This window comes from Siniperca chuatsi, linkage group LG16, assembly GCF_020085105.1.
Source record: "Siniperca chuatsi isolate FFG_IHB_CAS linkage group LG16, ASM2008510v1, whole genome shotgun sequence".
Lineage (NCBI taxonomy): Eukaryota > Metazoa > Chordata > Actinopteri > Centrarchiformes > Sinipercidae > Siniperca > Siniperca chuatsi.
In genome coordinates this window covers 28,935,739-28,963,009 of record NC_058057.1, presented here as the reverse complement: position 1 = coordinate 28,963,009, position 27,271 = coordinate 28,935,739, and the positions used below count along the sequence as shown (strand labels likewise).

Genomic DNA, 27,271 nt, shown 5'->3' with positions numbered 1-27,271 from the left:
AACAAAATAAAATAAAAAGCTGGGTTTTTTATTTTAGCAAAGAAATTGATTGAGAAAGAATTTCATTCTGATCACAATAAATCAAATACATCTGAAAACGAAGCTGACAATTAAAACTCCATGAAAATGATCTGCTGATGAAGACAGTGAGATGTGGTTGACAGCTCTAGAAAAAGCTAGTAAGTGAAGCCATGAGCTTAGATGACTTTGTCAAACTGCTGTTTTATTATCTGAACACACGAAGACAATAGAGTTATACAGAGGAAGAAGTACTCCGATACTGACGTGACGGTAGTAGTACCACAATGTACTAATACTGCGATACAAGTAGAAGTCCTGCATTCAGAATATTAAGTATTACTAACAGAATGATCAGCTGACATCTACGACGACACGGAGATCTGGGAGGTGACAATATTACATGCAGTCTACTCGGAGTTGTACATCAGTTCAGTACTGTAGTAAATATACTGTTTGCATCATTAGACTGTTCTCAGATCAGTTCATTCTGGTTTTTCTTAAAAAAGCCAGTACAGAACTTCCATTTGAAAACTGCCATTTTAACCCTGAGGTGCTCAGTTAAATAAGGCAGCATGATAAACTGTCCATACACTTTTGGCCATATAGTGTATATAAAGATTCAAAAAGTAACATCTGATAGATTATATATATATATATATATATATATATATATATATAATCTAACTGTCAGAGTTCGTGACTCCTTGGACCCCCTCCCTCCAGACGGCGGCATCTCGTCCGTCTCGGGCGAGATGAGGAGCAAACACCACCTCCAGCCTGCGGAGGGCGCTGCGCTGGTCGCCACGGGCAACAATCACCTGAAGGCGCCGCATCATTAGCCGAACCATCACCTGATTGGCCCAGGCCAACCCCAGAGCCGGTGACACGCTGGAGGACAGAGGGCTGTGATAAAGAAATAAAATAATGAATATTTCTGTAGGATTGTTTTCAAATGAATACATCTGTAAAGAATTTCTTCAGATGTCTCTTCAAATAATAATTTTAATACTTTTCTTAAATAAAGTAAAATGTTTACAGACTCCGGTTTAAAAACGGATCTAACTTTGATCTAGAAGCACAAAGAAGTGATGTTTGGCACGAAGAAGCTGCTCAGACATGTTTTACAGTTTCTGTCTTTATTTTGATTCAAATCCGAGTGGAGTTCAGTTTCCTCTGAGCTGCACTTAAACGTACCATGGTTCCCACACCTTCTTAAACATCAAATTCAATGACTTTTCAAGGACTTTCCAGGCTACTTTAAGTTAAAAAATATATCACAAGACCTTCAATTGTTATTCTTGCACAAATTATATAAATTCAAGCACTTTCAATGACCCATGTCTATTTATACCTATTTTCAAAAATTTTCAAGGCCTTGATTTCCCCCCCTCAAATTCACAAACTTTCAAGGATTTCAATGACCCGTGGGAACCCTGTTTTTTAGATTCTCACACTGAACAAGGGTTTGTTGAAGAAAAGAAACATTCAGTTGTTTTTACCCCAAACGGTGGTCGGAGCTGCTGAAAACATCCGTCACCTGAAACACAAACAATTCAAATGTTGGAGATTAAACTCGTGAGACGCGGAGGCGGACCGACGGCCTGGAGCTGCGCTGCTGACACATTACACCGCAAAGCAACAAGCTGATTTGTTTATTATAATAGTAAAAGGTTTTTAATGTCAAGAAGCTTCAGTGTGTTGAGCTACTTTTTCTGATTAGTTTTTAGTGCAGCTTTCAGTCAAAATGTTGTTGAACTTCTTCCAGTGAAGATTTAAACATCACTGGCATCAGCGATACGAAGTCTGCCGAGGCCGCCATCCCTGTGGTCCTGCAGGTCCTGCAGGTCCTCTGTGGTCCGTCCCCGTTTGAAGCACAAGGACGCAGACTGCAAACACCTAACTAACAACTAATCTTGTAAAGCGAGATTTAATTGCTGTGTGTTGGTTGATATTGTGTGTTATTGCTGTTTTTACTGCTGCAGCACCAACTGCCCCTCTGGGGGCAAATAAAGTTCTACTACTGTACTGGGCTCCTGCACTGGCTGGTCCAGACCCCCCTGGACCGGTCATATGGACCGGTCAGCACCTACTGCAGCCAGACAGAAATGAAGTTCCCCTGCACAGTCATCCTGGACTCAGACAGTTCTGGTCCCACCTGGGAGGGGATTCCTTCTGCAGACTGAACGCGCTTCACTCACCTGGCAGCACAACGTTAAGGAGAGGGCCAGCTGTTGGGCATACTGGACCAGGAGCCCGGTCTCTGAATCCCAACAAAACCACTGACACCAGCAGCTGTGCCATGATGTCAGCAGACAGGTGTGTGTGTTACCTGGTTGATACAGAGGATAGGTGTGTGTGTGTGTTACCTGGTTGATACAGAGGACAGGTGTGTGTGTGTGTTACCTGGTTGATACAGAGGACAGGTGTGTGTGTGTGTTACCTGGTTGATACAGAGGACAGGTGTGTGTGTGTGTTACCTGGTTGATACAGAGGACAGGTGTGTGTGTGTGTTACCTGGTTGATACAGAGGACAGGTGTGTGTGTGTGTTACCTGGTTGATACAGAGGACAGGTGTGTGTGTGTGTGTGTGTGTTACCTGGTTGATACAGAGGACAGGTGTGTGTGTGTGTGTGTGTGTGTGTGTGTGTTACCTGGTTGATACAGAGGACAGGTGTGTGTGTGTGTGTGTGTGTGTGTGTGTGTGTGTGTGTGTGTGTGTTACCTGGTTGATACAGAGGACAGGTGTGTGTGTGTGTGTGTGTGTGTGTGTGTGTTACCTGGTTGATACAGAGGACAGGTGTGTGTGTGTGTGTGTGTGTGTGTGTTACCTGGTTGATACAGAGGACAGGTGTGTGTGTGTGTGTGTGTGTGTGTTACCTGGTTGATACAGAGGACAGGTGTGGTGAACTCGTGGCTCAGGTGGTGCAATGTGGAGGAGAAGGTGAGCAGCTGTTTGGTCCTCTCCAGCCAATCAGCAGCCTGGAACTCAGACCTGAACAGAGCCGCCACCGAGTCGACCACCAGGAGCCGGACCAGACCCCGAGCCAGCAGAAGGGGGACACGGCGGGAGAGACACACCTGCAGGGAGTCCTGCAGGTAAACACACCACCTGTCAGCCTGTCAGTCAGCCAGCCTCACTCACTGATCAGAGGTCAGCGGGGCAGACTCACGAGATCAGCAGCGTGCTCGATGTAAACGCCGTCACTGAACTGGAGGCTGCTGGTCAGCGACGGGGGGACGTCAGAACGCAGACGGGACTGCTCTCTGATCAGCTGCTGCAGACGTCTGATGGGAAACGAGTCCTCGGTGCAGATATACACGGCTCCTGTAAACACAGACTCCATGTTACAGCACAAACGCTCCACACAGGCGGGGCATCTGCTTATTGATTCGTCAGCTGATCGATCGGACAGTTTGCCGATTCATAAACAAAAGCCCTGGTGGAGTCACAACGGTGCGCTCACCGACCTGAGTTCAGTCCTCCGTGCTGCGTTGGGTACTGGACAGACAGACAGAGCTGCAGGGCCAGCTGAGTCTTCCCTGCTCCGCTCTCTCCGGACAGCTCGGTGACGCCCCCCACAGGAAGACCCCCCCTCAGCAGCTCGTCCAGTACAGGACACCCAACGCTGAGTCTGAGGCCGGACTCGAGCCTGCGACACGCTCCACGATGGAGCAGGAGGGCTGCAGACACAAAAACACACAGGTTAATGCGCGCTGTGACATCAGGCCTTGACGTCCAATCAGACTGCACCTTCGCCGATCTGACCTGGGATAGGAGGGTGTCGTCTGCAGGCGGTGGCTGCGGCGGTGAGCAGCTGCTGGATGTCTGAGCGGGACAGGCCGGTGAGCCTCTGCAGGTCCGGGCCAGAAACACACAACACCTCTCTGACAGACTTCAGTTTAGCTGGAGGGGAAAACACGGTGGCCATGGGAATGATAATATGAATAAGAATAAAAACAAACACAAAAGAGGAGCAGACAGCTTATATTTCACAACTGGGTATAGACACATTATCTTGTGTCTATCGGGGTAAAGAAATGTGTCGGTTATATGAAGTATATACGCCGATAGTACAACTAAAACATTTAGTTTAGAAATTGTGTTATGTTCTATAACGGTACATTTGTCAATAAGCGATGAAACATTAAACTGTGGTTTATCTCAATGGAGTCTGGCACAGCGCTCTCTATACACTGGCACCTATTTACTAAATCACTACAGTTCAGCTTTCACAACAAATAAAAGGAACTCCATACAAAATCTTTTAAAGTCGGCCGTACCTTGAACGTTTTAGGACTTTCGGCCATCTGGAGGAAACTTTGACGCACAGAACATCCCGTTATCTAATTAAATGCCGATGGTACTGCTAAAACACATAGTCTAAGAGAAGGTGTTAAGTTATGTTCGATAAGGTCACTACATTTGACGGTAAGCGATCTATAAAAGTGTCACATTTCTGAATGGAGTCTGGAGCAGCGGCTCTTACCTCCCCTCACGGCTGCGATGATCTTCGGGTTGAGCTCCAGCTGATCCCAGTCCATCTCCCCGCTGAGCACATACTGTCACCGCTGCTGCTTCAGTCACGGTGAAGGTCACAAAGTCAGAAAAACTGTTTTTATTTAGATATAAATCTGTTTATTTGGCTCTTCGAAGAGTTTCACACACAAAGCTACCCGCCCGAATACGAGACGTCATCACGCACCGCCGGTTGGAACCATTTAGCCGGGTCTGTGGGGGCGAACACTTCCGGGTTTAAATGTAAAATGAAGTCAGTTTTATGACATTGTACAGTTACAAATATAACTATACCCGGCTTTAAAAATTAAAGATCTGCGTTCATGGTTCTAGTTATAAAATACCAACAGTTTAATATTTCCGTCATCAATCAAGAAACTCCCCCGCGCGATCTCCGGACCTAGTGACGTCACCGCGCCGCGCCGCAAGAAGAAAACAAACCACCAAAAACACTGATCCGAATCTTTTCTATGATCAGTAATGAGTATTTAATGATAAACCGTTTAAATAAAAGTTTATATTTGATTATATAGTTAGAGGAAAATGCATCCTAACGGGAAAATAAAGCTGAAGACTAACGGCTCCATCGTGTTTCCAGCCGCCAGACTGGATTCTATTGTTTTCTGTTAAGAGGCTTCCTGCTGTCGGTGAGTTCAGTTCAGCTGCACGAAGCTCCGTCAGATCCGTAGACCGGTTCACCTGTCGCATCAGTAGACCGGTTCACCTCAGTAGACCGGTTTACCTGTCAGATCCGTAGACCGGTTCACCTGTCGCATCAGTAGACCGGTTCACCTGTCGCATCAGTAGACCGGTTCACCTCAGTAGACCGGTTCACCTGTCAGATCCGTAGACCGGTTCATCTCAGTAGACCGGTTCACCTGTCGCAGCAGTAGACCGGTTCACCTGTCAGATCCGTAGACCGGTTCACCTGCTCTAGTTAAAGTGAAGTGTGTTGGAAGCAGCAGGACTGTGAGGACCTGCAGCTTATTCAGACAATATTTCACATTTTCTGGTTTACGGTGTTTGAACTGCATGTAATGTTTGTAATCTGTTTATTAAGTATAGTTAATGTTAGAAATGTTATCACTTCATCAACTTGAGTACGGAGGAAGTTTTATTACAGCGCGTGTCTGGTCCGGCTGGTTGAAAACGGGTTTTTATGCAGATTTGAGTCAGTTTCAGGATTTATAATTAAACTAACTTAAGTTCATTTTCAAACGTTAGTTTTAAACATCCAGTTGACGTCAGTCCGCTTCTTGGATCTCGTGTCTCTGGCCGACAACTTCAACAGTCAGCATGTCGGCCCTTTCTGCCTCCTCCTCGGCCTCTGCTCTTTGAGGTGATAATATATAGTCGCATATATAACATGAATAAATATGGTATTAATTACCTGAGTTATGGAGCTGATTCATCAGGTGACGTCACAATTAGGAAGGAAAATGGTTCAAAATCCTCATCGAAACAGTCAAATGGCTTTAATGGGAATTTATGGCTAAAAGACTATTTTATTCCACGCACATGACATTAAAGAACAACTATATTAGATTTTTAGATTCAACTTTATTGAGACGGTGTCATCCCTCATTCGTCCAGCAGCGTGCCATCGTAGAAAAGGTTTCAGTCGTAGTCGTCTGCTCAGACTCCTCAGGGTTAGGAGTCTGAGCAGATACTCAGGTAGACTCCTTCCTGAGGGCGGGGCTTAAGCAACACAGAGTAGCTTAAATTCCTGAGTTCTCAGACCATTTTCACAACTGAGAACAACTTCCGGATGGGAGCCGAAACGTCTTGAAAGAAACTATATTTCTAATTCAAAACACTAATCACTTAGTTTAATAACAGTACTTATTAAAAGCAGGAAAACAAATTGTTACCCAATTTACAAACAGAACAAACACTAATCACGCAAAAACGTCAATGTGCTAAACTACAACAACAAAAGAAAATATTGCCAACAATCTAATCTGAATAAAGTAAACATCTACAATAGTGAAAAACAAAACTACACATCAGTAAAACAACTAAATACTAACAAATAGGCAAAGCCCTGTTCAAACAGCTGTTTCAATAAAGTATTAAGAGCTTTTTAAAAGATTGAAGCGCTGAAAGAACAGATTTTAAAATCCAGCCATTGGATTGGACTCCGGCTGCGTCCTCAAGTCTCTGCTGTGATTGGTGCATTGCAGCTTGAAGCGTTAGCAGCGGGGAAATGATCACGGTGTAATCGTTACTCGCACACTGCTCGTTCATTATTTTTAGGGGCAAATGCGAGTGAAAGAGTCGCACTGCACTCCACACCAAATTAGGAGTTTTTACAAAACGTGGCGTTTGTGGTCAGAACTAAGAGCCAATCAGCTCTTTGATCAGGCGACAGCCAGGCGTTTCCCATCATGCCCTGGGTCTCGCAGTCAGTGGAGAGCACCTGCGGCGCCTCGATCTCGTGAGGTTACCGTAGCTCACGTGTGCGTGACGTCAGAGCAAGTCGTGATCAAGTCGGACACAAATCTAACCGGCATGCATCGTGCGGCGACTGCCAGCGATCGATTCAGAGAAGATGCCTTCTCTGCTGACGTTCAAACTCTAAGCTGTACAGAGAAGCCACAGTAACAGGTCGAGTTTCCAGTGCCGGCCCCACCCTCGCCCCGACCGGCCCCACCCCACCGGCCCCACCCTCACCCCGACCGGCCCCACCCTCACCAACAGCCAAAAAATAAATTTAAAAAAATCCCTGTTTCTCCGAACTGACATCTTGAAATATCTTGTTCTGTTCGACCAACAGTCTTTGTGATAGAAAACAGGAAAGGATGCTGGTATTTCTCATTATTTCTAACGTTTTACTGACCAAAAAAAAAAAAAGTTTCGATTACTTGAATGTGTTTTTAAAACAAACATTGAACATTATACTTGAGGGCTGTTTGTATAACCACAATTTCTGTCAGCTTTTTACACACACCCCGAGGAAGGATGTTTAGAAATACATGAGTACTGTAAATCTGAACTAATTTATCTTAAAATGGTTTTAAAATCTAAACTCTAACCCTGCTAACAGCTGACCTCCAGGCTGTGTCGACCTCTGACCTCCTCCACCACCATGAGCTCCAGGGTTTGCAGGACCTGTGGGGGGTCAGATATAGACGTGGATCAGGCTCGGGGCAGCGCCGTGTGCACCAGCTGTGGTTCAGTTCTCGAGGACAACATCATCGTCTCCGAGGTTCAGTTTGTGGAGGGAAGTGGAGGAGTTTCATCTGCTGTGGGACAGTTTGTCTCTGCTGACGGTGAGACACAAACATGAACTCAAAACATGAACTGACTGGCAGGAGGAACATGTGCCGAATTCACCAGTAGAAACTTAAGTTTAAGAAAAGGTGTTTATTTTATTTACAGACACACACGTAAGCAGTGAAACACTAAACTGTCATATTTCTGTATGGAGTCTGGCACAGCGCTCTGTGTGGCTACTCATAGAAATGTCTGGTTCTATTAGTTTAGCTTTTAGAAGATACAAACTAAGCTCCAACCAAACTCCATACAAAATCTGGCCATTTTAACTTTGTGTCCTTGTTCACAAGAACAAAGCAAAAATCTGAGTAAAGTGCTCTTCATCAGTTGTTTCCAAAATGGGTGCAGTAATCTAGTATTTAGGTAATTTTATATTATGCAGGGGGTAACAGCACAACCGGCTCTAAACTTGTGTATAATCACAGCAGAGAAATAAAAGTCACTTTAAATCATTTATCAGATATTTAAGATGCCGCATGATGGTTGTAGTTCCAACAGTATTCTGGAGCAGTAACAGCATCAAATCAAATTTGAATTTCAACAAACTGAAGCTTTATTGAATCAGATTCTGCAGACAGTGTTTCTGGAAGTTTCTGTTCTTCATCAGCTGCTCCGTTTACCTGAGAGGACAAAAAACATGTTTACACCCTCAAACACCACCACCAGCAGCCTGTACTACGAAGCAGGATTTGGGGTTAGCGAGGTAACTTCAGGGTTAAACCTGGGTTATCAGTCCTATGACAGTGGTTCACTTCTTACCGAGGTAGATCGCCACAGTACCTTATGCTGAACACCTGACCTCCGGCGCAGGTTATGTTGGAGAGAACAGATCAACGGGTATAAAAACCTAAATAGACTACTGACTAATCAGTTCTCGTGGAAAATGGCGTCACCATTCATAACAGATCCTGTGGAGCTCGGTGCGCAGACTAAGAATTAAAAATAAAAGCTTGCTGCGTGGATTGTGAGAGGGTCTCGTAGGAGGGCGAGAGTGTTCAGAGACCAACAATACTCTAGTGCTTTAGTATCCCGATATCCTACAACAGACTGATTAAAGCACTAAAGACTTGTACTTATAATTCAAAGCGGTACGAGATAAAAGTAAACCTACTTATGTTTTATATTTGCTCCCAAGTCGTTTCACAGCACTCAGGTTCCAGCTCAAAGAAAGGCTACAGTGATCGTACACACCAGAACACATTCATTTAATGCAATTCACAAATCTTCATACCTTCTTATAATTTTTAGGTTTATTTTAATTCTTAACCATTGAGTTACATTATACTTTATTCTTGACACTGCACTTAAGTCTTGCACTGCTCCATTTTAAGTCTAATTTCAGCCAGTCTTTACTTTTTATCCTTGGTGTTTTGTGTTTTTAATCATCCATTATGTTTAAATTGTATTCCTATTTTATTCCCTATGCCAGCCTGTTCATACATTACTGTGTATTTTATTATTGTGTTTTATGTGTAAAGTACTTTTGTAACGCTGGTTTTGATATAAACTTAAAAATTATTAAATGTATGTATTATTCTTCAGATGTCGTGCCCTAATGGGCCAGTGATATTATGAACCTATTCATTTAATCATTCACAGTCGGCAGTGTTTTGCCAGCTGTCCTTCCTGCATTTGGCAGCTGCTGCTTTTGGATTATGTGTTTAACTATTTCGTATTTGTCTAATTTTCAAAGTTTGCTCTTCATTTATAAAATTTGCCAGTAGACTTGTCCATGTTTGCGCGTTTGTCAAAAAAAAAAAAAAAAAAAAAAGAGCGGAGGTTTTCCCCAATCAAGCCGAGTTGATAACCAGCGTCGTGTGACCGCGGTTGTTAGGGTTAGTGAAGCCAGATAACGGAAAGATATCCTGCGTATGTTCAACTTGCTTCGTAATACAGGCCTCTGGCAGTGAACCGCTGCAGCTTCTGATACAAAGCAGTTCACAGGGTCTCAAACTAATACAAAGCTGGACAGATAACAGTTCAACATTACTGATTAACATACGTTGAAATCATATCACGATGATCTGTGTGGAATCTGGGTCACCGGGGTAATTATAGACTTCTACCATGTTTAAGTATAATCAAAATTGCAATTATAACTGGATTAATTAAGTTTGAGTTCTATAATGCATCATTCAGATGCAAAGTACAAGCTGGGTACAGGTGACCCTTTAACTACACAGGAGGAGTAACAGGTGAGCCTGTAACAGTCTTATTTCTGATCAGACTAACAGAAGTTCATACAGTATAATGTGTGAAGTTCTGAGTACCTCTCATGATGCCTTGGTGAAGACTGGCTCCATACTGACCACCACAGTCAGATCTGGTGTGGCTCTTCAGGTCTGAACCACCAGAACCATTAGTACCCATGTGAGAACCAGTAAACCCAGCTCCCCATGCAGTGGGATTCAGGTCCTTGTTACTTTTGGGATTGTTTGGGTGATATTCTCTGATGTTAACAGTGTTTGGGATGTTCTGTGGTGTGAAGCCGAGGTAGGACGTCCTGCTGGTTCCTCCTCTCGTATCAAACTGAGTGGTGGGGTTCTGGAGGTTCTGCAATTTGTGTTCGTCACGGGTTTGGAGTCTTCCTAGGAGACCGGAAAGAGGTCTGACTCTGATGTGAGATGTTCCTGATAGTGGGGACAGGTGGAAAAATAGAAAATTGTTTTTAGTTATGACACAGTACTTTGCCACAGTGACCAGGATCTTTATTTTTAAGTCAGCATATTTTGGCATACATTGGACTGCCTTTGAGTTGTGGAAAGATACATTTTTGACGGAGCTAGGCTAGCAGTTTGCCCCTGCTTCCAGTTCCCAAAACAAAATGTTCCCAAAACAAACTGTTCCTCTTAGAATCAGTGTGATATCGGATTGGTAATTGGTTGCTGATTGTTCCCTACCTGTTGGTTGAACAGCGTTTCTCAGAGTAAAAGCAGATCCCTGTCCTCCACTGTTTCGTGTCTCAGCCACTGATTGGACCAGTTTCTGCTGGTGTCCTTGCTGGTTTGTGGACAGATCAGTGAGGGGGATCACTGCAGATTGATCTGATTTGACTGTGATACTATGAAGATTTTGTGCCTGCTTCATTGTTGAGAAACTTCTTCTCTCAGGCACATGTTCCTCTCTTATGTTTGAACCTCTGTGTTCAGGAAGCTGTTGGGATGTCCAGCCCTTCCCATCACTGTTGACAGTGGTCGGACTAGTGGCATATTGTGAGGGATTAGAGATTTGAGAGTTTGCTTGTTGGATTAAAGGTGTCTGGTTGAGATGTCCAGAAGTAAAGAATTTACCCTGAGGCTTGACTCTGATGTTCTGCACCTTCTCAATGTTTCTCCTTTCAATGGACCCTGGTTTTTCCAGGTTTTGGTCAACTCGGCTGTTTGTCGGTTCAGTGCTCACAGACCCCGGTGTCTCTTCAGACAAGTCTGAGATACTATTTTTGGCTGTGATCTGTTTGGTATAAGCAGGGATGTATTTGTCGCTGCCATTGTGGTCTGGGCTGTACTGAGCTGGTGGTTGAAAGACTGGGTGAAACTGAGAGGTTTGAGAAGGATAATACTGACTTCGTGGCTGGTATCCAGGTATCTCTTCAGTATTGGCCACTTTCATCCCAACACCTGAGGACCCGTAAATGGTCAAATCCAGATTGGCCTCATGCTGCTGGGTCAGTTCTTGCATGCCAGGAGAAAGATCGACTTTAAGACTCTGCACGTCTTGATTTGGCTTGATGATACCATTTTGGCTAAAAGTGGGCTGGTCCCATGTTAAGCCATAGTGCCCAACGTTATCACCTATACTGTTCGGACCCTGTAGCGTTCGAGGTTGACTGGAGCTTCCCCAGTCACTTTCCAACTGTTTCACAACTGGAGAAATAGGAATCCTGCTGGAAGAACTCCAGCCCAAGGCCGGGTTGTCATCAGTTCGGCCCGAATTTTCACCTCTTACGTCTACAAATTTTAAGCTCTGTGTGTTCAGGTTTGACAGCTGGATGCCGTTTTCTGGTAACGGGTTGTATCTGGGAGGAAAGTTAGGGAGATGGTTGCCAGTTGGAGATCCGAATACATGTTGGTCCTGTGTCTGGGACATTAGATAACCAGGATGAGATGAAAACTGCAGAGGGACTTGGTGGGTACCGATGGTTGGACGTTCAGGAGGAGAGAGATTGAGGTTTGGGGACGAGTGGAGTGGCTTGTTGTGTCCTCCTGGCACTGTGATGAAGTGGCTGGGTCCAGGTTTGGGCCGAGGCCTGGTACCCAGGTGAGGCAGGACTCCACCTGCCGCTGGGGTTTGGTGGCCCTGGTTAGTTGGGGTGTTGACAGCATATCCAGAAACCTGATGTGAACAGTCTTGGGCAGGGAGATTATTTGCGGAATCTGCTGGAAAATAAAGATTTTAAAGTTCTGTCATTTAAGCCAAACTGGATTTGTATTGTTAATAACTGACTGACCTTTAAGGCTCTTGAAGACTTTGACTGAACCAAATCCAGGAGTCTCTGATCTGAAGATCCTGTCCACTGACAGTCTGTTGATTCCATTAAGTGGATAGAAGCACCTCACTGTCAACCTGATCAAAAGAATCACATTTCTTCAGTAGTCTTACATTTTAAAAGTCAGGTTGTGTTTTAGGTACTGATTGCAGTCTGAGTCCTCTAACAGAATTATGAACTACCAGGTTATGAAGCGTTTTCCTTACTTGAACTGAGATTCTCTGGAGATGAAGTTTGGACCGTCTGCGATCACCTGTCTGTCATGGAGAATCTCGTTCTCATAAACCACGTAATGCTCCCCGACCTGTTAAACATCCTCAGTTTCAAAACTTTACTACACCTTTACACATCTGAACGTACTCTACACTGTCTGGAGCGCAGTCATCTTGTTTACTTGTCCTCTGCTTGCTTTTCACAAACATCTTTATGAAAGAAGTTGTTTATAAAACATGATTTGTGTCTTTCAGGACACCCACCAAAACACATTTGATTAATCCATAACCCTAAAGTATTCAGTTTACCAGGGTTCAACGTTACGCCCAGTTGGTCAACAGGGTCAGAAATCTAGTTGCCCAAAGTCAATTTTTAATTGCTCCTATACAAATAGTTGTATTTATTAGCAGTTATCAGATAACAACAAAGACTAAAAGTTAATTGTTATGTTTAATCTTTATAAAGTAAATGAATCAGAACAAGGACAGTGTCAGATGCGAAGCAAGTATTCTTGCATATCGAAAATGGTATGACAATCCCCCCTCCTCCCTAGAAATTTATTTGTTAACTGAGTGAGTGATAAGTTATCAGAAACTTTGTCTTTACACGCCACCATTTTCTCGTGAGTAGGGATGGTATTGTTAGGATTTTATTTATACTAATATTTTTCTAGGTTTGGTTCGATACTATCGTTTCTTTCCTTTACAAAATAATGGCTTTTCAAAAAATATATTTTCAAAAACAAATTCAGAACAGGATTAGAATAGAATATTTTAAATATATCTAAATGTTTCTAGAGCAGCAACAGTAATGTTTACAACAGCAAAGTCACTAGACAAACTCAATAAATCTAATCCAAAATAAAAATCATATTCCTGATCAAAATATTAAGTGAAAGAATCAACAACTTAACAGTCAGTATCATTCCTTCCTGTCCTCCCTCTGCTAAACCGTTAAACTACATACGAACAAGCTAAAACGAAAGCTGTCTAACAATTCACTTTGTTTTCAGTGTTTGAGTTGTACCATGGCTCTGGTACCACAAGAGTCGAGCTTGAACTCAAACAGGACTCTGGTTCCATCTGCCTGTTTGGGTCCACAGGTGGGGTCCAGCAGAGTGGTTTTTTCAGACTGCACTGTAGGCCAGGTGGAGGTCAGCGTCGTCACCACTGTCATAGTTCCATCTGCAGAACAGACTAACGCCATAAAAAGGGGCAATGTTAGGGCTTTACCCGACTCAGGGAGGCGACCAATCAGGGTCAATGCACGGGCTCTGAAAGGGAGTGCTGGTTACCTATCATGTCCTGTGTTTTGAAGAGGCAGTGTTTGGAGGTTGATGTCTGAACCTCCAGAGTTTTGGAGTCTCTCAGAACAAGCTTAAATGTTCCATAGAAGTTTGACAAGTTGATGTCCTGGGGGGGGACGACAAACAAAAACAATAGATGACTGAAATAGATGGTTTAATCGAGTATTGACTGTAGGGCTGCAAATATTTTCACTGTTGATTAGTCTAGTTTATATTTTGATTAATGTTTAGTCTATGAAATGTCTATTATACTGAAAATGAGAAACAAGCTGTGGTAGGTGTATTCTTACTTAGGTGGAAAACTATTAGAAATCAACACCCCAACACTTGACCACAGATTTTTTTTTGACCAGATGAAGATCCAGCTGGGATCAGAGTCTCTTGATATGTGAATTAAGTTTTCAGAATCATGTATTTAACTGAATTAAGACAAAGATGGACTCCCTGGTTTTCTTGCAGCACCCAATAGTGCTGTCAAATCCCTAAATGTCTTCCTCACAGGCACTATAACAAATTCAGACAAAGTTTTCTGTATAATTTCAGCATTACCTAACAGTAGAGTACTCCCATGCTTTGTGGACTCTTACCTCATAGGTGTAACCGACGGAGAACACAGGGATTTCCAGCGTGGTTCTGTGGGTGTCGTTATGGAGGCGGTACCCTCTTTGGGTCGCCAGCTGTAATGTCAGAGGCTCGTGGTCGACGCCCACCTCCCAAAGACTCTCAGCTCTAGGTGGTCTGACCACGCTGAAGGTGATTCCTCCGTCTGAACACTGAGCCGTGATCTCCGGAGGGACTTTAAAAAAGGAGAAAGACTGCATTTAAAAAACACAAGGCTATACTGATTGGTCTACAGTAACCACATGTGATTTAAACCCGTGATTTAAACCCATGAGTGCAGTAGAGTAGGAATAAAAATGTACTTACATGCATTGAGTACTTGTGCTATGATGACTGCATGGTGGTAGTAGGAGTCTCTCTGAGGCATGATGGTTAAAGTGAAGTTTATGTCTATGGTGTAGTGCACCACACCTTGACCAAGGTACTGTTAGGAAAAAGAAAAACAAGTATCTCAGAAAAGCTGTGATGTTGCTAGGTATGCGTCCGACATTAAAGTCGGAAAGGACGCAGTAAACTCACTATCGACAGGTCTGATCCACCAACACTATGTTTACACAAGCATAGTGTGCTAGCTCAGCAATAACGAATTGTTAAAAACTAAAAAGCTAAAACAAAAGCTGTCTGTATGCAGTCCAACTATTTAGCTTAGTTTGTTACCTATCTTAAAATTTGGCAAATTCTTGTAAATTTTCTGCTTGCTGAGACAAACCAGCCCCTCCCCCCTCCACCAGGTAACTTACCTGCAGTGAATTGCATCAGCAGCGGAGGGAGGAGGACAGGAGGAAGGACTGATACTGACTGATGTCTGATTTCTTCATTCTTTCTAAACTTCACTCAGTATTTTGATGTCAGGAATGTGATTTATTTTATTGATTTTTTGATTTGGTTCCAGTGAGATATGAGTTTATAGTGACTTTGCTGTTGCTGCTCTAGAAAACAACTTTTAGTTATATTTAAAATATTAAATCACTAATCCTGTCCTGAATTTATTCTTTTTTTAAAGAATATATTTTTTGAAAAGCAATTTAGTAATGAAAAAGAAGCAATAAGAGTAATGGGTATCATTAGGATTTTATCTATCTCTAAACACGGGTTTAATACTACAATTTGTCAAAAATGCACACATTTTATTGGGGACCCACTCATTTGACCACCTGTAGGTCCCAGGGACTCTACGTTGAAAACCGATCAACATCACTGAAAAGGGCTTCAAAGAACAATAGGCATTCTAAAACTTTACTTTGTGTTTTTGAGAGATAGCTTGGGTGTCTGCCACGTCATATTCAGCAAATGCTTGTCACTTCAAAAGACTGTAGTAATGAAATCCTGCAGGATTAATCCTAATGAGAATTATAAATTAGCATAATTAATCCCCATTACTTCCATACAGGGATAAATCTTGAGGGTAATTTATAAAAAGCATGTATAGATTCTCTGGTTCTTGTTTCCACCATTTGTTTCCTCCTGCTTTTGAACGAGTTCGTGGAACTACACTGGCCAAAACTTGTCCACAGCCAGCCCAAATCCAGACCAGGATAGGTCAACTCAGCCCACAACCAGGCTAAACTGTAGGCCAAATCCAGAGGAAAAACCAGACTAAATCCTGGTTAATGCAAAGCTTAAACTGGGACATAGCCACGTAAAGAATTAAAATCAAACATGGATACATGTATCCGCTTTGGAGGAAAGCTCCTGGAACTAAATTTGTGCTCTGCTCAGGAGGGGATACTAAGTACAGGTACTGTGAGGGGTTTTGGCAGTGCTGTCGATCCTGATTGGTCAAGATGTGACACTAATATCACAACATAGACAAACATTAACTTCCACCGCCAAAATAGGTCAAAAGGAGGCGATATGGGCTCTGTGTGGAGCACTCACCATCCTGTGGACGACGGCATCCTCGAAAGGCAGCCGGAGCTCGTAGGCTCGGCTGCTGTTGATGTGGACAATAGGTGTGATGCTGTAGCCCGTTTCAGCACTCTCTGACATCATTAGCTGCTTCCCGTTGATCCGGACTTCCTCTAATATGACATCAGCAGGAATGTTTCCAAGGTAGACGCTGAACACTTGCTCGTCACTCATGGTCTCTACAGGAAGAAACAAGTCAGTAGATAAGATGTCCAAACACAAGACTCAGTAAGACAGATGTTTGACAGGGAACATCTTGATTAAATTATGGAAATATATAGTTAGTCCTTTTAGGGCTATAACTACAACCAGATCCTGTGATACTTTACCATCACTCATGAACAAGATGTTTAAAATGGAGCACGTGATGGACAGGCAGATTAGTGCGGCGTCAGCAGTAATGTGGCGGTTGTACTGGACCGTTGTGGTGAAGAGGGAACTGAGCCAGAAGGCAAAGCTTCGCTTTACCAGTAGATCTACATTCCAACCCTCACCTATGGTCATTAACTGTCGGTACCCACAGAATGAGATTGCAGATACAAGCAGCTGAAATGAGTTTCCTCCGTAGTGTGGCTGGGCTCAGCCTTAGAGATCGGGTGACAAGCTCGGACATCAGGTAGGAGTCAAGAGTGGCACTGCTGCTGCTGCTTCATGTCAAAAGGAGCCAGCTGAGGTGGTTCGGGCATCCGATTAGGATGCCTCCTTCTTTGGAGGTTTTCCGCAGGGCTGTAATCAACCAAATAATAAATTGGTAGACTCATTCTACCTGCTCTTCAACCCATTGGTCGATAGCACTTACCTACTGTTTCTGTAGTGGTGACAGTTTTTTTATTTTTTTTTTTTAGCAGTTTGACTCATAACACTCAATTCATCGTCTATCGTGTGAGAGAGACCGTATTTCAAGAGTTGTCCCTCTCCCAGTCTTAACAGCGAGGTGTCTTATTTATGATTTCAACACAAACTTGTTGTTCACAATGTAGCATTATCAGGGCAAAAAAAATAATATGGTGCCTCCCCTGGACACGTCCGTGAGTTTACTGCGTCCTTCCGGATTTTAACGCATCAGACGCAGGACACGTACCTAGCAACATCACTGAATAAAGACATGCGGCAACACGTCAGATCACCAAGTTCAGACTAAACTACAAAACAAACAAAAACAAAACACTGCAAAACTTACAGCTGTCAAGTTTGAAGTCGGGTCACGGACAGCCGGTATTGATCCATCATTGAAAAAAATCTTACATTGAATGAACCAGAGAATTTAGGGCATTTGCTTAAAAACATGAAGATTCAAAATTGTTGCCAATTAATTTTCTGTCGATCGACTACGCAACTATTTGTTTCAGCTCTATTTGCTCATAGGAAGTGAAAAGACTATTGTACTTTGTGGACGTGGTCTTTTGATGTAGCCACATTAACGTATGGGTTAAACTGGTAAGATGAACCTTTAAAGTCTCCGTCGATCTCATATACATCTTTGAGGCAGACTAACAGCAGGCCAGGACTGAGTATTTTTTTCAACTCAGGTCAACAATATGAATGGTGTCGATACTACAAAGACAGTTGTAGAGAGATCAGGGAGGTAGTGGGAAGCAACAGTTCTTAAGCAGACTGAGGTCTTTACTGGTTTCTAAACTCCAAGACTTACTGTCGAGGCTGAAGGGTTGACGGCAGAGCAGCGGTGTGTCAAGTACTCTAAGCATTCGGTGTCTCGTGTCGATGCTGCTGCCGTCTTCATACAGTAGAGAGAAGACGTGTTCGTATAATAGGTAGATCATGTACGTCTCCTTGTACGTGTTGTTCACCACCAAACTCTGCAAAGAGGAAGCAATTGACAATCAGATGTAGAATCTGCTGATGGTCATGATGTCATCTGCTGGTGTAGAGTGACATCAGTCCTCGTTTTGCACGTTAGTAATTATTTCTCCATTTGCGTGTCTCAACCACGTCCGTCTGATGTTTGGATGGGACCGACTGTACCTTCCTGTAGCCGCCCTCCTCCCCAAAAGGAACCCCGATCTGGATCAGATATCCTTGTTGGACTAAAGTGAATCCTCTGGCGGCGGCAGTGGGTTCGTCCAGCAGCACCCCCTCCACCCCCAGACTGAGACTCCGACTTTCAAACCTTGCTCCCTCCCCGACCAGAGGGGTCACAACCCGTGGGACATCCCAGAGCAGCCGGGTGCCGTCAAAAGAACCCGAATCTGAGGGGAGGATCAACAGCACCGTTTACCCATTGGACAGAGAGCAGATTCCTGTTCAGATGTGTCTGTGTGGACAACTTACTGACTGTGCAGGCCATGGACACATCAATCATTACCACCATCAGCTTCTCCTTAAAGAACAGAGAAACCCGGATGATCTCCATGGCGACGCCGTCCACCTGACGATAAACGTTAAGATTATTTTTAAAAAGAACAACCTCAGTGTTTTACCACCTTACATACAAGTCACATACTTTCAGTAATGTTTAGTCTCCTGAAATTCAAGTCTTTCAAGTGTCCTGGCCAGAAACAACATGGTGTGACAAAACTGAGGATGAATCCAAACGTCTAGTCTTACCCACACTTGCAGATTTAAAGGTGATATTCCTGGAAAGTCTGAAATTGCAGAAAACTGTCCAAATCTGCAACTGGATCAAGTCCACAAGGCAGAGGCCTCGAGTGGACTTTCATAGTGTCCACCTGGGGTGCAGACTCTTGTTAAGTTTATTGATTAATGAGGTTTTGTAATGCACACAGACAAAATATGTATAGGCTTAAATTTGGATTTGTTGGTTTTAATCTGAAAAGTTAGAGGCAAACCTTGGTGTTATCCACCTGCAATATTTTCATCCTCATCTGGAGTACTGTTAAAAACCAATCAGAAACATACTTTGAAATTACTGAAATGGTCAAAAAATTAAATTAATCTCCATGGAAACCCTTGCAGATTTTATGACAGTGAACACATCATGATACGTATGTTTGAAGTCTGAGGGCTCCAGGTAGACATTTGAATTCAGCCACAGAAGCAAAACTCAGGAGGACAAGGACACAAACAAGGCAGTAAAAACAAAATTTCCTCAATATGTTGCAGTTTTGTTGAACACACCATCCGGGGGAAGAGTCCTGAAAATGCTTCCTGCTTGGCAACTTGAAGTGTGAAGGTTAACCTTTCATTAGAAACATTGTTGGTTCTTGTCTGCCTACATAGTTACCCACCATTGTCAGCTCGGCGTGCGGCTGTTTGTACCGAGATCGAAGCACCACCCTCTGGGCGGCGGTGGTCAGGCTGTAGCCCTGCCTCTGGGCTTCACTGATTGACATGAAGGAAACCTGTCCATTACTCTGCAGGATCATCAGCTGCCAGACAACACTTGCTGTCCTCTGAGCCTGAACACCACAAACCAAACACAATGTCAAAACTTTAAAAACCCAAGTACACAAAAGGATAACTTGGATCTAGTTTGGTAGTTTTGTTCATCAAAAACAAGACATTCCGATTAAAGTGGCAGGGATGTAAAGATGACACCCGGGGAACTGCCCAGCATGGTGCCGTTAACCAGAAACACCACGGCTACACCTAATTGTTTTGATTTTTTTTATACAGTCTATAATGGCTACACACAGCAACCACTAACATTGTAACTAGTCTCCATGCTGTTTTCTACTACCACCACCACCACCCTGTTTACCGGCATATTCGTGATGTCGAACGAGACACCTGAACAGAAAAAAAAAAATAAAATAAAAAATGTGCGTGTAGTGTCTTTGTAGTGGTAATTAGCCTGGAGACTTCAAATGAACAAGTACTAATTAACGTGAATTTTCACATGAACAAGCAGCCTACCAATTCGTCTAACAACAAAGCCACCTGAGCTTTCGTTGCAGTATGAAGTTCCACAAAAAGCAACATGAAAACTGTTTCCCACGTCCGCTCTGGCTATTGGCTTTAAATAAGATTTTACGTTCACACAATTTCTCTTGGCTGTCCCTCTATTAGCCTAAAGAGTAAAAAAAATTGCTACAGCGTATTAGTGATGTGCAGATCAGCTCTTGACATCATCCGAATCCACGTGTAGCCTACACATAAATCATCCACCCGCCCGAACAAATAGTTTTCTCCAGTTTAGAGACCCACACCGCATGAACACTTCTCTCCACCTCTACCGGTCCCTGGCAGCACGAGCTTTCCAGGTTCTTTGTGTGTTGTATTGACGTATGAGGGTTTTCTTTATCGATCAGAGAGGCTGCTGTCAGTCATTTTAAACGTTTCCATGCCGCAGTAATGTCACAGCAAATATCAGGGGACATTTAAGCATCAAAACTAAAAACTGTAGTTATTAACTTGCAGGACAGAGGAAACAATTAAACTTCTAAAATACTTTTTTTTAGACAGCTGTGATGGAGCTCAGCAGTGATCAGGACGGCTGCTTCGCTCCAGTTTCACTGCATGGACCTGGACTGTGTGAAGAACACAGTCATTAGATCCTGTCAGCGTGTCGGGAAATTTAAATAAATAAAGTTACGTTGCGTTGCCTTGCGCGTAAATTCGCACAGCGTCTCTTAATGGGGAGGGGCTTCAATGGCCCCTACTTCCAGCGCCCATGATTACGTAACAATGAACACACAAACATCGTAGCAGATATTCTGTTTCACAACCACTAACGCTGCGTCAGCCACTGCCAGTTACAAGCTAACAAACAAATAAAGATGCTAACTACACTTTCCATTCTGATACGTCTGCTAGTCGCAGATTTTAACGCACAACACACTCCTCATCTGGGTCTGACTGAGGCTCGAACATGTACGGCTGAATCTCTCCGATGTCGCCTCTAACTCTAGACATTTTGACTCGCACCGTTCTCTCACCTGCACCGGTCAAACTAACCTGCAGCGGTGGTGGGCGGGGCCTGCAGAGATCCAGAATTTCTCAGTGAGGGAGAAAGATGTGCTTCCAGCCCCTTTTCATAGTTTAATTTTTTATTTTTTTTAAATAAACTTTGAGAGATAACCATGTTAAACAAAATATTAATCATAGCAGAGTGTTTTTACATACTTTAAGAGTGTGTCTGGAGGGGAACTTTAATATTGTACTTTGAAAACATTGTCAAATGGACTTGAAAGTACCCAAAGTGATACGGTCCTCAGATCAGTAGTGTTGAGTTATGTTTGACCTGAGCGATGGCGGCCTGCCACATCTGTCCACTGTCCCCCCGCTGCCCTCCACATGAAAACTGTCTGTTCACGTTCACCTGGTCAACATAATGAAACCAGATCAGTCTCAAGACAGTTCAGTTAGCTTTTAGGCAGTTTAGACATCTATTTCAAGACTTCATGTCATGAGCAACTCTAATGGTGGTAGGTGTTCTGACCTCCATGTAGTCCTCCTCACAGATGATCTCTCTGTGAGTCCAGATCAGACCAGAACAAACTGCAGAAACGGGCTGGGTGATCTGCACGCCACCAGCGTCGCTCACTATCACGTTAAATTTGAAGGTGAACGTCTCGTCGTTCTGGAAAACACAACACCTCATCACAGCTGCGGTCAGTCTGGACTCTGTCATATCCATAAATAATGGTTGTGGGTCAGGGTTATCGAAAGGTGGAGCTACCTGGTTGTGGGTGAAGCAGGAGTAGTATGAAGCTCTGAAGGTGGTGGAGCCGTCCATCTTGAATGTGCTGATGGTGTAACCGCAGCGCGAGGCAAGCTGCTTGCTGATGGAGTGGACACCATTTCCATCTACGTCAGGACAGATGTAGTGAGCGCCGCAATCAGTTCAGGACAGGTAGACAGCTCGACAGGTGTACTGCAGGATGTGATAATGAGGACTTCAGAAGTGTCAGTTTATATTTAGTGAGCATGAAAAACTGACCTACAGCCTCGAAGCGAGGCGTCTGTCCTGAGGCCACGCGGATCCACAGGTAACGATCCCGACACTCCGACTGAACAGTCTCCGCAAAACCTGACAAAACCGAAAATCTGAAATACGGCTGCTACAAGTAATCAGTCTTAATAAAAAGGAAATATAAGTCACCAAGAAACGCAATTACAGATTCAAGTTACAGTTTCTGCGGTTGTGAAGAAAAGAAAAGCAGCATGAATCCACCAATAAAGACTGTAAATCTGCCAATAAATGTATCTAGCCGCCCATTCACGCACAGTTCAGGGCTCACACACCAACAGCTGGGAGTAGTGTGGGGTTCAGCCCTGTGATCAGCGGACGACTCGCTCTACCTCCCGAGCCACAGTCGCCCCCCAAAAAAGTCAACACTGTAAATCCACCAGTGAAGACTTTGTAAATAAACCTGTTTACCCTCCAGTTGACCTTCAGCTGTTGTTTTTTCTGTGACCTCGCAGCAGATAAAGACGAGTCTGGAACAAAAAGCAGTGAGGTTCAGTTTTTACCTGTTCAGGTGAGGTTTGTTTTACCTGTTCAGGTGAGATTAGTAGAACTCACCCGATAATGAAAGCAGCAGTTTTCATGTTGAAGCTGCAGAAACGGCGTCTCTGTCTGTTCTGTGTCTGTGGAGGAACAGCTTCCCCTCTGCGGCCAGGTGAGCTAATCACCTGGTTGTCATGGTAACAGGAGACAGTCAAAGCTGAGGCTGATTGAGTCTGATTACAGCTGGAGGTTCTCACCAGGTCCACACTGCTTATTGAAGTAGAAATATAACAAAATATAAGTTAATCAATAATAATAAAGTTAGTTGTTCTGATCTGTCTGTTCAGTCTGAGACTCTGTCACTTCTGTCTGTTTGGTTTGTTCAGAGTTGTTTTTAGGTTTGACGGAGTAAATTTCTCTCCAGTTACTCATGTTTGGTCCAGAGAGACACTCATGAACTTCATACCTGTATTAAAACCTGGGCCGTCACCTGTCCTTTTGTTCAGGGAGGAACATACTGTAGGATCTGCAGGATGGTAGAGAGTCTGGAGGCTTCATGCGGGCATCAGTACAGACAGTTAAACACAAGGTTTCTCATTACATCATGCAGTCTGTCTGTGTTTCGCCTGTCTGTTGTGTTGGTTCTCCTTTTATCCTCCTGATCCACATGTGGATTCTGAATGTGCCTCCGGAGACGGATTTAAATGAATGATCTGAAGCTGAAAGGAATCTGGTGTTGTTGTATTCTTTCTGTTTCACTGTGTTTCCTCTTTAAAATCAAACCTCTCTGTCTGTCTGTCTGTAGGTCCAGGTAAAGCTCCTCTTCTTGGTTCTGGTTTCCACACCAGTGTTGGTAAAGAGTCCAGAGCCCAGACCCTACAGGGCGGTAAGTACCTTCATCATCATCATCATCAGTAGGGATGCACCAAATCTGATTTCACATTAGAGTTTCTTCATCGCGAGCTGCTGACCTCACGTTAACCTTCATAAACTTGATCCCAGATCAGTTCCACACAGCCAGTAAGGCTTTGTTCAGACTGCAGGCGAATCAGATCTTTAAAACAGATCAGATCGGATTTGCCCCAACCTATCTGCAGGGGTTGCCGTGGTAACGACGCAGGCGTCAGCAGCTACGTACGCTGGTGACGCGGCTTTCCCACACGCCAGGTTCCTTCCAGCTTTGCCCCCAAAGTGCCAGCAGACAGTTTATTTCAGCGTCTGTCCACAGACCGTTGTTCTCTGCGTTGTCCTTCATGCGGCCCTACTAGCAGCAGCGTGGATTCTGCTCAGCCGCTCTGACGCACTTCCGTCGCTCTGGATTTGACATCATCGTCCTGTGTCGCATTGTTGTTGCGTCGCAAAAGACACTGAAATCTGATTTGAGCGGCCAGAGCGTCCGGCCTGAGACGCATCTGTAGAAATCCGATTGGACCGCAACACTTTCTACATGATCAGTCAACACTGTTTGAATACAGGTCGCACTTTCACAGCACAGATGATGGGCGGGGCTGTGTGCGGGGCTGGGTCCTTGCTGCGGCGGCCCGGGTTTGGGTCCAGCCCGCGGTCCTTTACTGCATGTCATCCTCTCCCACATTTCCTGTCTCTCTGCAGCTGTTCCTATCTAATACATGAAGGCAAAAAGCCCAATGGAGGGGGCAGATTTGATAGGAGGAACTTTAGTACGCGGGACAGCCAGGAGCCCCAAGTCAGCCGACCTGAGGGACCTGGAGGTGGAATAAGGGTCAGGAGGTCTGCGATATAGGAGGGGCCAGCCCATTTCGGGCTTTATAGACAAACAGGAGAACCTTAAAAGCACTCTTTACTGTACTGGCAGCCAGTGGAGACAGGCCAGAATAGGGGTGATATGGCCCCTCTTCCAGGTGCCTGTCAGAAGCCTGGCTGCAGCGTTCTGGACCAGTTTCAGGCGGGACAGGGATGACTGACTGATCCCAGTATACAGGGAGTTGCACTAGTCTAAGTAGGAGGATATAAAATGTCCAAACTTTTGCGCATAGACATTATCAGACGGCTGACACATTATAACAAAGTTCCACTGCACAGCAGCTTTGGACGAACAGTTAGCCGGCTTGCTGCAGTCACGCTGTCTGCTACCGCCGACTCCGAAAGTGGCCCTTGGTGACGAAGGATCGCATCAGGGCAGATGGCCTGTCCAAAATAAATATGTTTGCATGTGTGAGCGAGAAGTCACTGTGCTGCCAAAGATTTCCTAATTCCTTTAGCTCTGCTGCGCTTCACGTACCAGAATCTCCGCAGACAGGAAATGTACAGGACACGAGGCGCTGATCGATAGTGTGTCAGTGGTTATTACCACACTGTTTCAGTGATACCTCATTTATCACTATAATTCATTGATCAATAATGAGAAATACCTCTTCTTTTTATTTTATTGCAAATAAACATACATACTTACATTTCCAGTGTTTTAGTTCTTGTTTTAAAGGCATATTATGTATTGCTATGTATCTTCAACAATTTCAACTTCCCTGAATCTGTGGAACATGTCTGCAAAGATATCGTTACTCTCAAACTGCATTAAAGGTCCAGTGTGTAGGATCTCACCCTCCCTTCGCCACCACTGCTGCTGTTTGATTATCAGCTGATTCAACATCAGACAACTGGACTACATTTAACAAACAGAAACTGGTTTCATGAAGATCCTGAATGTCACCAGGGTCAGAGGTCACAGTTTTGGTACCAGGTTCTTCTTGTGTTTCCACTGTTCACTATAAAACTGTCACAGGGTTAGAAATGCAACAGATGATGTGTTCAGGTAACAGACAACAATGGAAGAAGCTGAAGCTGATTTTCTGGCACTTTCTGACTCAGAATATCGTCTGTATATTGAAACACACTCTTCTGAAAGTCCTGCTTTATTAGTGCTGTGTTGCCTCTGAAAACCAGGTGCTGGAAACCACCTGGAACCTGGATTTAGTTCCACCTCCTGATCAGAGCTCAGATTTAGTTCCAGGAACTCGTCCCCAAAGTGGATGAAGAACTAAGGAAACAAAAGCAGAGACATCCCAAGTCTCTTATTTGTCATTTCTTCGCTCCTCGCTTGAACCGGACATCGCCCTGGTCCGCCATCTTGAAGGCCGTCCCAAGCAAGCTTATTATTGTTAGCGAAAACTAACGAAATTATGAAAACTAAATGTGAAAGGGTTAGGTTTGTTTTTATTACACAATACTTAACTCTGACTCTGACCTTTTTGAATCTCGCCTCTGACAAATAACCCGTATTACAAATAAAAACACTAAAACTAACACAGACTAAAACTAAAACTAAACTAGCAAACCCGCTTTAAAAACTAACTAAAACTAAACTGAATTGGAAATTAAAAAAGTCAAAATCAAAATCAAAACTAATGAAAAATGCAAAACTATAATAACGTAAGTGTCTTATTTGTGCTCCGAGGAGAGAGGAGACGCGAAGTCTTTTACTGGCCGACACGCCCCCTCATTGATTATCAGTTATTGATCTCATACATCACAGCATCACTGGAGTTTCATACCGGAGTGGAGACGGATTAAAGAGCGTGTCAGGTTTTATGTTTGATGTGTTTTCTGATTCACCATCTAGTCAAAAATCTGTAAACTGAAGGTCTGAACAACAAAACGACCACGAACACCTTTCTTCGTTTATTAGAAAGAGTTTTCTGTTATTTATTTAACTTTTCTGATGGATACAAGTGAAATCAGAGAGCAGAGTTAAATTTCCCGACACGCTGACGGGATCTAATGACTGTGTTCTTCACACAGTCCAGGTTCATGCAGTGAAACTGGAGCGAAGCAGCCGTCCTGATCACTGCTGAGCTCCATCACAGCTGTTGAAACCATGTATTCCAGAGGCCCGAAGTCTGATTCTCTTTCCTCTGGAGAGTTTCCTCTGTCCCGTCAACTTTATAACTACAGTTTTTAGTTTTGATGCTTAAATGTCCCCCGATATTTGCTGTGACATTACCGCGGCATGGAAACGTTTAAAATGACTGACAGCAGCCTCTCTGATCGATACGTCAATACAACACAGTGCTGGGATCACATCAGAGCCGATACTAGTAGCAGTACGAACGCACCTTGTTCTTCACGTGCAGGTGTCTGTTCAACAGGTAACAGGCTTCAGACAGAAAACACTGCTGCTCTGATGACTGTGGGCCTTTATTAGTGTGCAGACACAAACTGCATCAAGTCTCCACAGCCGATCCAGCTGCGATCAGAAGCAGACGTAGCTCAATGTGACGTTTCCTCGCTCCTCGCATGGTTTCCCACCGGGGACGCAAGGAGACGCAAAGTGAGGGAACTGATGCATTTAAGAGACTTGGGATGCAGCCAATAAGTTCCTCTGCGAGACTCTGAACTCAGTCTGACCTACGGAAGCCCACAGAGGACATGTGATGTTTCTGATCCAGTTTTCTTTCACACATTTACCTCTTTAATGTTTTAATCTCATTAATGAACAAAAATAAATTCACTCAAACTGAACTAATGAGCTCTGTCTCCAGGTAAAATAAACAGTAATAATCAGGTGTTTGTGTCTCC

The 27,271-nt window shown here is 43.9% G+C and overlaps 3 protein-coding genes across 4 annotated transcripts in view; 1 reads left to right on the top strand and 2 right to left on the bottom strand.

Annotated features, from left to right (window-relative positions):
- Positions 1-202: 202 nt before the first annotated feature.
- xrcc3 (X-ray repair complementing defective repair in Chinese hamster cells 3) lies at positions 203-4,747 on the bottom strand. Its single transcript, XM_044168642.1, has 7 exons — positions 4,509-4,747; positions 3,788-3,925; positions 3,490-3,702; positions 3,192-3,346; positions 2,899-3,111; positions 1,521-1,558; positions 203-924 (listed from the first exon to the last, which is right to left on the bottom strand). The coding sequence occupies exons 1-7, from the start codon at positions 4,561-4,563 to the stop codon at positions 702-704; spliced, it is 1,035 nt and encodes a 344-aa protein (XP_044024577.1). The 5' UTR covers positions 4,564-4,747; the 3' UTR covers positions 203-701.
- A 178-nt stretch (positions 4,748-4,925) lies between these two features.
- brf1b (BRF1 RNA polymerase III transcription initiation factor subunit b) overlaps positions 4,926-27,271 on the top strand; it is a 42,423-nt gene continuing 20,077 nt past the window's right edge. Inside the window, exons 1-3 of the mRNA XM_044168638.1 lie at positions 4,926-5,184; positions 7,584-7,809; positions 23,523-23,603. Coding sequence (XP_044024573.1) covers positions 7,626-7,809; positions 23,523-23,603 — 265 coding nt within the window. The 5' untranslated portion in view covers positions 4,926-5,184; positions 7,584-7,625. The remainder of the gene's footprint in view (positions 5,185-7,583; positions 7,810-23,522; positions 23,604-27,271) is intronic.
- On the bottom strand, positions 8,343-22,924 carry LOC122862843. 2 transcript variants are annotated; one of them, XM_044168636.1, is made up of 20 exons: positions 22,793-22,924; positions 22,649-22,707; positions 22,208-22,297; positions 21,947-22,074; positions 21,707-21,847; positions 21,509-21,586; positions 19,554-19,724; positions 18,637-18,733; positions 18,331-18,554; positions 17,999-18,164; positions 16,318-16,526; positions 14,746-14,863; positions 14,406-14,614; positions 13,807-13,924; positions 13,539-13,708; positions 12,506-12,603; positions 12,261-12,376; positions 10,714-12,186; positions 10,084-10,443; positions 8,343-8,433 (listed from the first exon to the last, which is right to left on the bottom strand). In XM_044168636.1, the coding sequence occupies exons 1-20, from the start codon at positions 22,816-22,818 to the stop codon at positions 8,417-8,419; spliced, it is 4,068 nt and encodes a 1,355-aa protein (XP_044024571.1). In that variant the 5' UTR covers positions 22,819-22,924; the 3' UTR covers positions 8,343-8,416. The 2 variants fall into 2 exon arrangements, with proteins under 2 accessions (XP_044024571.1, XP_044024572.1); XM_044168637.1 differs by lacking the exons at positions 22,208-22,297; positions 22,649-22,707; positions 22,793-22,924 and having other exon boundaries at positions 10,714-12,189; positions 21,707-21,863; positions 21,947-22,072.